The sequence below is a fragment of the Pocillopora verrucosa genome, chromosome 4 (assembly GCF_036669915.1).
Source record: "Pocillopora verrucosa isolate sample1 chromosome 4, ASM3666991v2, whole genome shotgun sequence".
In the NCBI taxonomy this organism is placed as follows: Eukaryota; Metazoa; Cnidaria; class Anthozoa; order Scleractinia; family Pocilloporidae; genus Pocillopora; species Pocillopora verrucosa.
The window spans coordinates 4,527,733-4,540,328 of record NC_089315.1 but is presented as its reverse complement, the minus strand read 5'-3'; the positions used below and the strand labels follow the sequence as shown (position 1 = coordinate 4,540,328).

General features: G+C 36.7%; 1 protein-coding gene across 1 annotated transcript; it reads right to left on the bottom strand.

Moving 5' to 3' along the window:
• Nucleotides 1-67: 67 nt before the first annotated feature.
• On the bottom strand, nucleotides 68-12,524 carry LOC131769896 (lysosomal acid glucosylceramidase). The gene is made up of 6 exons (XM_059085617.2): nucleotides 12,139-12,524; nucleotides 10,734-11,202; nucleotides 9,771-10,028; nucleotides 8,753-8,873; nucleotides 774-908; nucleotides 68-313 (listed from the first exon to the last, which is right to left on the bottom strand). The coding sequence occupies exons 1-6, from the start codon at nucleotides 12,482-12,484 to the stop codon at nucleotides 68-70; spliced, it is 1,575 nt and encodes a 524-aa protein (XP_058941600.2). The 5' UTR covers nucleotides 12,485-12,524.
• Nucleotides 12,525-12,596: the final 72 nt, after the last annotated feature.

Below are 12,596 nucleotides of genomic sequence, written 5' to 3'. Positions count from 1 at the left end.
AAGAATTTTTGATTTAGGAATGTATTGTATGACCGATTAAAATATCATCTTCATTCTTGTGCCAATTCTACCAGATGTAAGTTTGAATGGAAGATGGTGGCACAGTCTCAGTGATGGTACCATCTTGAGAATTAATTTGCAATTCAACTGCAAAGTCATCTTTGTTGAGTATAATAACTACTGTTGACATGGATGGTGCTGGAGTAGTAAAACCAATGAACTGAAGGGAAGATTTGCCACTTGCTGTAACCTCAATTCTTTGTGAGCCAGGAGGCACAAACTTACTAAAGTGGCCCAAATGATAAAACATTGGCTGTGAATAGAAGAATCACCAGAAATTATAGCATTAGTAACTGGCACTGAAAATCCGGGCAGAAAAGATATCTATGTATATATGTATTTATATGTCAGAGAAATGCAAATAATTGTGGCAGTCTTTTTTTTTAGCAAGAATGGCCATTGTCCGTTTTATTTTCATTGCCCTGATTTTCATCATTGTCATCATCATCATCATCATTACCATCTGTTGACTGCTGTGCAACTGATCGAAAGCACATTTTTGTATAGTTTCCTTCTGACTGTATGGTGAAGTGTGTTTTAGAATTCTTTTGTTTTTAACCGTTTCACAATTGGGCAATATGCGTGAGATTTTTTATTTTCATCACTGGCTACAACTTTACCCCAAAAGCCAATTTTCTTAGCAGATGACCATAACTTTGTTCAAAACTGATTACTTTTGGAGTGAAAATGAAAAATTGCAACCAAATTTATACCTGTTTATAGAAGAGTCCTTTCTCTGCATCTACAATAATTGGAGAGTCAACAAAGTTCTTCACCCAGTTGGGTCCTCCCTCCATGTTGAGAGCTATGTTCCAGTCCACCCATCCAACAGCCCAGTTGGACAAGTCCTGAAGAGTTACATGGAACAATATCAGAAACATTGATATTAAACATAAGCAGTGAAATAGGTCCACTCCACTCAAAGTTGCTTCAGTTATTTCTCTTCATGGTAGCTCTTGGTCAATACGTGCGCTTTGATTTTAAATTTTTGTAAATTTAGCGGGACATATTTTACTGTGCAGCCCGCTAAATTAAAAAAAAAAATTGGTTTGAATTTGTCCCTTTAATCTTTCCCCTCTATTTGAACTCGGAGATAAAATAAATATGACAATCTTACTATCCTCGTTTTCCTCGTGAGTTACGGAACCTCGTTTGTTCCGCTCGGATTTATGGCCCGCGCGCTTTGTCCTTAAATCCAAGCCAGGGAAAAAATTCGGTCCGTAACTTAGAGTTCAGACAAAGAACGAGGTTAATAAAAAGGTACTAAAAATTAGCGTTTATCTTCACTAACTAGTTGTTTGCAAACTGGCCTCCTACCTTACACTTTCACTTATGAGGCAATTTCAACATCTTTTTCCTTATCCCCCCCCCCCTCCCCAACCCTTTTTTTCTTTCCGAAGTCACATGACACATTTGTCCGTTCCATAGGGCATTGTATTAAACCGTTCAATTAAGAATTGATAAGAATTCCAGCAGTGTAATTTTACTGACTGAATTTGTATAATATGTCTGTTTGTGCGAGCGATCGATGGGCTCCAAAATAAAAGTGAATCAGGTTAGTGCACAATTCTAAATGTGTGCTTCAACACGCGAGAATGTAAGATAATCACGGAGGTTGCGTATGAAACCCTAAACCCTCAACAGAGTCGAAAATACATCTTGGGCTGTCCGTCATAATGACTGTCTTTTGTGACCAGTGTTCTCCAACCATAAAAATCCGTTGTTAGCAAAGGTTCAAACATACTGCAAATGAAGACAAGTGCCGGTTTTCTTAGAAGATTTGCAACCCCCAAGATTTGGTCCGCCTTTACCGATAATATATAGATTTAGCCAAGCCTAAAAGCGGAGCTCGCATTTTTTTTCCCGCACGTCTCAACGCCTTGCCCGAATGATCGAATGATCATTCTGCGAGAGCACACATGCTAAATATTCTACAGAAAAGATACAAACTTTTTACCTTTAGCTTGTTTACCATTTGTTTTACAAATAGAAAACACAGAAAAAACCAATGGACAACAAAGTACATATTTAATACTTCACAACAGAAGTAAAATTGTTACAGCAGCATTCTGTCGCCGCGCTTTGCAAACAAGCATGAATTTTTTACCAAAAGGCAAGGCACTGACCGTATTCAACGCGCAAATGTACATTTACCCCAAATGCGCAATTGTGAGTTTAATGGTCTGCTAGAATAAAACGTTTTAACAATTTTTCTGGGAAATATGGAAAGCATGCAATAATAGGAATCAAACTCAACTTAATACTTGGCTCTGTAGCATCACTGAGGGTGAATTCGAATGATTTTCTTAAAAACAAGTATTCGCGTGGATTCGCAGCATTAAAATAATTAAGGACTAAGCTTATTTGCTTGTTTGTTGATTGTTTAGCTTATAATTCACGTCAAAGCGCGACGCTAATTATGTGAGATATTGTTAATTTGGTTTCATCAACTGTGTTGATAACATAAATTGGCCACAGCAGAGAGTTTCTAAAGCTACAGTAACGTTCGTTTGTTACATCTGTAAAATAAAAGTGTGAAACTAAAGAGGTTTACATAATCCTGAAAGCGCGATGCTAATTATGTGACATAATTTGGTTTTCCCACCTGAGTTGATAATGTAAAGAGTTTCAAAAGCTAGCTTAATTAATGTTAGTTTGTTACGTGTGAAAATAAGAGTACCGAAAAGCACGACCTCTCACGTTAACTAATGACAGGTTCAATTTAGACATTAAAGACAAAATGCTAAGATGTGGTGGATAAAGCATTCCCTATTTTCAACCAGGACTGAGTTTAATCTACATAACATTGTCAGCATAATATACCTTACTTAAAAAGTTAAATAATGCGTTTTGTGTTAACGAAAGCTTCGTGTATTACTAATTTTATTATTACTTTTGCATACCCTCACTAAAACTTTATACTTTTGCAATTATTTCGAGATTTTTTTGTGTCTATTTTATTTTAGAATTGATATAATACTCGTTTTTCTAAGATTTACATGACAAAGAAGAAAATATCCCGCAACGAAATTCATTTTCGTTAAGTCTGGGTGAGACATAGTAACGTCAGTCCAGGAATCCGTTCAACTCCAACCTTACGGTTTCAGTGTAAAAAGGATAATTTTAATAATATCTGTACTTCAGAACAGTTTAATTCTAGTGGCGTGGTCATACATGTACAAATAAACACTGCGTAGAGCTGGGAAAATGAAAATTACTTTTGTCTACCTCACTTGACAACAATGGCAATACTCAGCTGATTGCTTACATAACTGGACGAGATTGATTTACAAAACTTCACAAGAATGATTTATATGGTACATGGCAAAACTATGGCCGGCATCCCTTCTTATGGACGGAGCTGATTGTCTTTTCGAAGATCCTAGTAGAATTGTTTTCATCGTAGCGCGAACCCCCTTGATCCGCCATGAATATAGCAAAGGATTCAGCGAGGAGTTTATGAAAACCAAACTCCAAGAAATCTCGAATGCAATAACAAGCGAAGAGTTTGTTTTGAACTCGGGAAATATAATTGCTATGGAGATATATGGAATATAACAGCACAAAAAAATCAAGTACACATAAAACGTGTCGAGAAATGAATTCCGCAATCGTAAAATGTTTGCAAATCTTGTGACAGGAATTCTGCTTGTGTGTAGTTGTTCTGGTTGGTGTCGTTGTTGTTCTGTTATCTCCCTCCTATGCCTGCGTACCACGCAATAAATCTTGAAGTAGATCACAGTATTTATCACGAAGAAAGCGAGCGCCATGGCAGAGGCAATGTATTCATCGTGTGCAGGTAAAAATACGGTCATTGTGCAGAGGGAAAACGCAAACATGCAAGCAAAACCAAGAAAATAGGAGACACGACGAACAGTTATAAGTTCTCTGTAACGTAGATGAAGACGCAAAGCTAAGTATCTGTCGACACTGAGGGTGGTGACGGTCAAAAATGAGAAAGAACACAGAGCACACGATAAAAACAGTGTAAGTGAATCGAGGATTCCTTTTCCCCAGTTGTCCTTGGAGAAAAATTGGTTGAATCTCCACACGATGTACAAAGGTTGGACGATTACGCCCACACAAAGATCAGAGACTGCCAGTCCGATTAAAATAACATTAGACGGTGAAATGAGTGAGCGGTTCTTAGCAAACGAAGCTAAAACCAGCGAATTTCCCGCAACGGCAACTAAACAAAATGGAATGTTCAGGGCAGCATTAATTACAAAAGGCACCGGGTTTTGGTCCATTTTCAGTTCTGCAACTCCGCTTGATAACGTATGCCAGTCATAAAAAAAGCAACCTGAAATATTTTTGTCTGCAACTCCGTTCGATAACGTATTCGGGTAAAAAAAAGAAGCAACCTCAGCGAAATAGTTTGATCAACGAAGGTATTCCATGGAAACAACAGAGGTTCGTTTTCTTCCAGTCACTGTCGTCGTTATAGTGATATTTGCTCAAGTTGACGGTACAGCCTTAGATTGAAGGCGATTTCTATTTGCATCTTAAGTTGCTTCTTCTGCAGCTGCATTTTTTTTGTTCCCCGGCACACCTCTTATAAAAGACAGAAGAGGATGACGGGTACTTAATACAAGGGGTCCCTTGAAGCTTTTGTCCAAGTGGCACCAGAAACCGCAAGTTTTGTATAAATATTCTCGCAACAGCTAGAATTAAAAAATGACGAAAAAAACGTCTTTAAGTATCCTGAACCTCTGCGAGTTATACAATATGCGCGACATTGCAAAATGTATACACTTCGTCGGAAGATGTGATACATGACAGGCCGAACTGCTCTAGATAGCAAATAAACCTGTCATCCTTGCTCAAAATTTGACAGCTGTTTTTTTCAACGCTTTTCCATGGCTTCGTTTGAAAGTAATATAGTGTCGTACGAAGGAAATTTCGTCAACTCCCTTCTTTGTGGCAATCCGTCCGCTAAATATTGCAACGAAATGAGTGGTTCTCAGATTATCCACTTTAAGGTGGTATGATACCTTCAAAAAGGGAAATTTTTTACATTATTTGAAACATTTTTATTAGTCCCTCCAGTGATAACACTCACTGAGAGAAATTGTTTGGCACTGTTGTTGACACCATCTGTTACTATAGCAACAGGACCACGCCCACCAAACCCTCATTTTACAGGCATCACGCCAACAACAATAACTCTATAACAAAAAATCCCATGGCTCTGAAATTTTCAGGATATCTTATGCATAGATGGATCTGTGCAATGAACCTAAATCATTTTATACAACATGATTATAACCATGTCAAATAATGAAAAACTTTCACATAAACAAATAATGGGCCCCTTCTGGAAAAAAATTTGCCTGCCATTGAATCATCAATTTACCTTTGTACTTTGTTTTAGGTTTATTGCACAGAAGCATCATTCAAGATTTTCTGTTGAAATTTCATGAAATTATCTTAAATAGTTTTTGAACTGAACATATTGAGCTACTCGGAGTTCTATCAAAATGCAGTTTGATGGAAAAATGCATTTAAAAGTTGTATTTGGGTTTGAAAACCCTCTGTTCAATCTCTGAGCAAAGGAAGTGTCTTAAAATGCTCCAGCAGCATAAGTAACACCCTCTGCTTGTTGGTTCTTGTCTTCTTTCTTCTTTCTTTGTCCCCTTAGGACCTTTCTCCTCTTTTTCCTTTCCTCGCTGTGTTTGTACTCAGCACCACGAATTCGATCCATGTCAAGGTGCCTACACCCCTCTTCAGTGTATTTTCCTGGGGAAATTTTGAGTGCTTTTAGAAGCAGTAGAACAGCCCTTGCTCCAATATTGAAGTGGTTTATGGCATCAAACAAGCCAAATTCCAGCAAGTCAGCTCCCACGAAAACGTCCTTGGGAATGCGCTCCCACACCATTCCATTTACAGCTTCATTCTGATTTTGGGTTTTTCCATGAAGGCACTTTTCTAGCAAAGAATCTTCACTTAATCTTTGGTATACAGGTTTGACTTTTGCAACTCAAAACTCAAAACTCAACTTTGCCAGGTTTTGATTCCATGGCATCGGACTTCTTAGTATGTTGACCGAGGGTGTTCGAACCATGTGCTTCTTCTTTCGCTTCTTTCGTCCTCTTGGTATTTTCTTTCGAAGGTTTCGTGAATTGATTTCCCGAAAACTTCCTTTTAGGACGCCTTATTGCACGATGCTTAGGAGGCATGGTTGTTAACGTAAAAAAAGAACGAGAAACAGGATAAAAAACTCAAAACGCTACGCCACTAGTATTGTTGTGAATTTCGCAACGACAATTTCTAGTGTTTCGCAGGCTCATCAACTACGACAGGCTAATCGTTGTTATGTACGGGGTAACAGAGAGTCCCTTGTCACGCAACGATCGTTTTCCGGGCGAAAACAACTATTGGGGGATTGTTTCTTCACTGTAAACAAGATAAAAACAAACCTGTTGCCCCTGGCAACCAAAGACCTGGTCTCAAAAATGAGTAAATACTGGACAACAAATAACATTTTCATGAAAAATTAAACTGTGTCGTTAATACCAAGTGAAATACGGACCTTTTCCAGCAATAAAAATTTTTAGATAAAACTTCGAAATTTTTGCCTTTTTTAAGGTATCATACCACCTTAATTAAAATGAAAATTACACATATTACGTCGAAAAGTTAGGTTAAATTCAGGAATCAATGAAAAATGGTTTCCAAACAAAGAAATCATCCTTGCGGATGAAATGCAATTTCAGCTTTGTAAAAAAGAAGCTTAGAAAAAATCAAGCTTCGACGCGATTCGAACCCATGCCTCCTGGATATTAGTTGGGCGGTTGTACCAACTGACCCAGCTCTACGCAGCCGCTCTTTAGAAGCTACGCAAATTTTTGCTTACTCGCAAAAGAAGCTATTTCCTCTGTGAAGTAGAAAGTTACCAGCGCGTGTCAATAAATGTTTTCATGCTCATAAAAACAGCTATTTGCTCTGTGAATTTTCCAGGTTAAGGAGCGGTTTTTTTTTTGCGAACATTTGAGTCGATTAAAAAACCGCGATTAAAACATTGCTCTGAAAGCATTAAGTAAATCAAACAAAAGAACTTGAAAACGACATTTTCACGTCCAGAAAATGTCAACATTATTATGAAGTCAAAAAATAAGAGCTGCTGTGATTGTAAAAAATTCTTAGTAAAACAATACTTCATTAAAAATCGTATAGAAATGTTTAAAATTGTCTCTAAGACAAAGACTTAAAAACGGATGTTATCGGCGTAGATATAAATATAGGGATTCCATTCTTTTATGAAGAGTGTCCCGTAAATGAAGCATTCAAATTTTCCTTGACACTTTCTAGAATTAGAAATCGACCTTCCAAGGTTGATTGGCAAATCAGCCAAGTAAATAAAAGACTAATATTTTTTCCATGAAGTGAAAAGTAAACCTTTTCAGTATAGGGTACCTGCAATAACGTTGTCATAGGAAAAAACACATTGTAATTACAAAAAGGGAACAAGTCTAAAAAGGGATTTATTTACTATATTAGCATTTAAAACTACTCTCGGGTTATAATTGCCCGAAAGCAGGAAATTTTCACAAAATTTCCACTTTCGAACCTTTTTGAGAGTATCAGATGTTGTTTAGAAATTTCAAGCGATTTCAATAATTAGAAAAAAATAGTACGCTAACGCCGGATTTTTCTTCTTTTTTTTCTGCTTTTTTTCTGTAACATCGTCACTGGCAATTAGTTGTATCTACTCCTAAAAAGAAGGGAAAGAAAATTGCGATTTTTCTCTTGTGCAGACAAGCTTAATACTTTAGTTCTGATAAACCATTTGTTGACCTGCTATGGAGCTGCGCCGCTAAGTTAACTTTGAACTACAAACACCCTTTGGTTTAACATAATACATATAACACCGAGCGAACACAAACGAGCGAAGAGAAAAGATGATGTGACAATTACAAAGCAGAATAGCTCACTTAAAATAAATGAACCTCTGCCCCAAATTTAGAAAACCGGTTTTCCTTATTAACGTCTTCAACTACTGGCACCATGAAAACGAATTTTTCATAACCAGCAGACCAAACAGAATGATGGATCGAAACGGAACAATCAGAGCTGAAATACCTTAATACAATCTTGAGGCAAATTTCAATTCAGAAAAATTTCCACGAACAGGATCCTATAACACTCGACTGACTAACATTTACTCTCTTAAATTTGACTATGACTTATACGCTGAGGTTGCCAAAACGTCGGTCACTGTCGAATATTGGACAAGATTTCCTTACAGCCCAATACTTCATTATGCATACAGTATTGGATAAAAAAAAATCAATGGCAAATCAGTAGATCACCTTGGGACCAGGGCTTTGTTTTAGAATAATATAGGTTAGACGGATATCTTTCCAAATACAGTGCGATAGTAAGAACGGTAGAGGTATTTTCTTTTTTGAATTTTCAGCGCCTATTTTGCGATTAAAGGGCAGGCCATACAAAAAAAAACTAGGGAAAGAAAAAAAACTTGCAAAATCTGAGCAAAATTAACCGCGTCTACAAATTTAAGTTGTAAAAAAAGTATCTTTTCTGGCTCAGTTCTTCAATAGTTTGATTAAAACTCGTAACGATGGGGAATAACCAGTTATAAAACACAATGTTAATCATTCTCATCTGAGCCTTTCGTGAAAAAACATAGATTCCAAGGTGTGTCTATAATAAGATCAAGCAGAGCACAAACCTCAATTATACTATGGCTGTACCGATTCCCTCTAGCCCAGTTCCCCAGGCTGACTATAGGAGGTTTGGAGAGGTGGGGATCAATACAGGCTTCGGTAGCAAGAATGAAGTAATCAGGAAACCTGACAAAGAGAAAAGAAATAAGTTTCCTCTACAATATTAGTAACACAATTTCTTTAAGTTAATGTGATAACCATTTTACATTTTTAAGTTTGCAATTTAAGTTATCAATCAAATTAGAGTCAACTTTGTCAACTTTAATCTTGAAATTTAGCCAGTAAATTCTCAGTTCCCTCAATTTCAATCCTATCCTTTTCCAGGAAAATTTTCTGAAAATTGCTACTAGAAGTTTGCATAAGTAGAGTTATTTTTATATCCTGTCTATGTCTATATCCTAGCCTAATGGTTCTTTCAAGGATAATGATTTATCAAAAAGGCATATTAAATGTTCTTCCAAAGAAAAATACAATGAGTCGTACATTAGCCCTTGTAAGGTCACTTTGTGTTCTCCGGCACTGGAATCTTTTCTCCTCAAATTTACAACATGCAATAACCCTTTATATCTTAAGAATGATAAGCATCTGATTTCTCCAAAGAGTATCAGTTCTGAATAAAACATGTAGGTCATGAAAATAAAGGAAATGATTAGGAACTCAAGTTAAAACGTCCATGATTGTCAGATAGATTATCCATAGCTAATGTATAGAGAACATTAGGAAGAACTTGCATACTGTTTCCAGGGTTTTAAGGCTTGAAAGATAATAATAGTAATAATACCCATTTAACCCTTTACACCCTAACATCAGTAAAGGTAATCTCCATACTGTTCCCTATACATTCCCCAAGGTGCTGACTAGGAGAATTTGTGCAACAATCAAGAGCCTCTTTTACTACTGATAGTTTTCTTTATTCTCGTGACCTTACTGCATGATTCAGGGGTGATATTGTAAGGAGAAATTAGATGTTAGTCATTCTTAGGGGTAAAAGGATTAACAGATAACCCAGATCACAGCAATCACCTGTTGTGAGTGTCACTCAGCGCTTTGGCAGGAAGAAATATATCTTCATACCAGTGAACACCAATTCCAGCGACATACTTAGCAGCATCTGGATCAGTAAGAATAGTGTTTGCCCATGACTTCAAAAACATGCGCTGATCATCAAGCATGATTATCTTCACATCAGCATGGCCACGAGCTGATAGCATAGGCCCTAAGTCCTCCTTGATAAAATCTCTCTCCATTGCAGCTGTGTATCCCATACACTGAAATGAAAAACTGGAAGAAAGGAAGATAAAAAATAAAAATCAATTTTCATCTATGGCACTAAAATGCAGATGTTGTTGTTTCAAATAAATTTGGGTTGAAATAATTTCAACCAGTTTAATTCTTTTGTATTTTTCTTCTTTATGAGTATAAAACGTCTCTAGAACGAAAAAAAAATGTTGAAAATAATTTTTAGATAAAATCAATTTTACTTTTAAACATTTGTATGCTGACGTAGATAAATGCTATTTACTTCACAATGGTTTTAGGACTTTTTTTCTGAAATGACACCAAAGCCATGTTCTAGTGTCCCATTTAATGATTGTACTTACAGTTTGTAGTAAGTGCTTGACGTAAACAAAATCTTTAATATGCTTAGGGTTAGGGTTTAGAGTATTACAAAATTCAATGCAGAGAAAGAAAAATATGTGATATGTTTTCATCATCAGAAGATGAGGAAACAAAATTCTAATAGAATGAACTCAAATTTTTACCCTTTAATCAATCATTATCAAGGAAGTAAAAATGGATAAAAATTGTCTGGTCACAGCTTTGGATTATGACCTCACAAACCCTTGTAAACAACACAAGTCTACCCTACAATGCAAAAAGTCTTCAATATAATTTCTAGCAGCATAGAATGCACTTTAAACCATGCTTCTACACAACTTTAAAGCTTTCCCATTATTAAAAGGCACAGAACAATGATTATCTTACAATGGAATAAATCCATCAGATGGCTCATTTTGTGCTGTAACTGCCCAGATCTTTATTCCCTTCTCCTTGTATGCCTCAATAAACTTGGCAAAGTACAAAGCCCATGCTTTGTGGTTTTTATCTCCTGCCTTGCCCTTTAATTGACCAAACCCAGTCATCTTGTTATTTGTTTTCATCCATGCAGGTGCAGACCATGGACTTCCAAAAAATGTGATGTTTTTCTTACTCATCTTCATCGCTGTCAACATCAGTGGAATTTTCAATTTTACATCTTCATCAACCAAGCTAAAGTTGGCCATCTCAAGATCACCAACATGATCATTGTAGGAGTAAGGTCTTGTAGAAAAATCACAACTAGCCATAGGAATACGTCCAATGTTATACTCAATACCTTCCTCTGAGAAATATGAAGAAAGAAGTTTCTGCCTCAAGGCTGTGCTGATGTTGTAAATATTAATTGAGGCAGCATCTGTAAGAAGACACAGAAGAATTAATTGGCCTCTATCATGCCGAGCCAATGAAAAAACACTGATAACTTTACTTTAATCATTGTTGAAAGATGCAGCCATCAGAAGATTAAAAAGCTTGATACACAATGCAATGTATTCTGATCAGTAACACATGTCTCCTTGCACAACTTAACCCTTTGACTGCTATGAGTGACTGGCATCTAATTTCTCCCTAAATTATCACCCCTGAATCAAACATTAAGGTAACAAGAATACAGGAAATGATCACCAACTAAAGAAGCTCTTGATTGTTAAACAAGTTCTCCTTGTCAGCAACCTACGAAATGTCTAGAGAAAAGTGTGGAGAATATGCATAATGATGTTGGGATGTAAAGGGGTAAGGAACACTCATGTTGATTGGTTTAAATTGGTCACTGTCTAGACACAAGGTTCTTTTAATTTGCAGTATCTGACAAACATTTTCATCAGAGATCTTTTTTGTTTGTATTTTTTTTGTAGTGAGCAAACACTCAATATTCTAAGTAGGGTATTTAAGTTGCCTTTGTCAGAGTTGTGATAATTTTTTACTGGTGCCCAGCATAGATCAAGAACTCCACGAATAAATTTATTTTAATGGGCTTATCTATTAATTCTCTGTGATAGGATTTTTTTGCATTTAATATTTTAAAACCAATAGTTCGGCTTGCGATCATTCAACTTATATTTTTTGGCTAAAAGAAAGTCAACCTACGCCTTAAAGGGACAATTAAGTTTATTCAGTGTGCTGGGCACCCTTCAGATCTTACAGATCACAATAATCCTCCCATGTAATTGCCTATACGTATCTCCCTGCTTCAAAAATGTGATGTAACTCCTAAAAAAAACCACCAAATTCACCCAAGCTCGTATAACTTTAGAAGATTTGCACTCACTGATCCTGTATAACACCACTTTACCTGTAAATGCACCCCCAAATCCGAGAATCTTTTGAAACCTGACACTAGAATTTACCATCAAACGGACATCTTCTACGGAGGACTTCACCGTCAAACTCTTGTCAATCTTCGCTGTCTTAAGACTAAAACGTTCTCCCGCTTTAGAACTCGTGTAAACTGCATATTCTTCCGTTCCAAGAGGAATTCCTTCGCTGAATGAGTCGCACTCGTTTTCTGAGCAAAGACAAACGGTCCCTCCTTGTCCAAAATCTTTGCTGATACATTTAGAATACTTAGGCGGAGAAAAAGCGCCGATGTGAACACAGAGAAGCCCCAAACCTACGCTAAAAATTGAAAAAATATACATTTTGAATTGTGAAATCTCGTGACTCTCATTCTCTTCGGCATTCTCCAGCAGGCGTTCCAAGTTGTTCCCAGTCTGGACATCACGTCACGTTACGATAACGTCACGCTAGTAT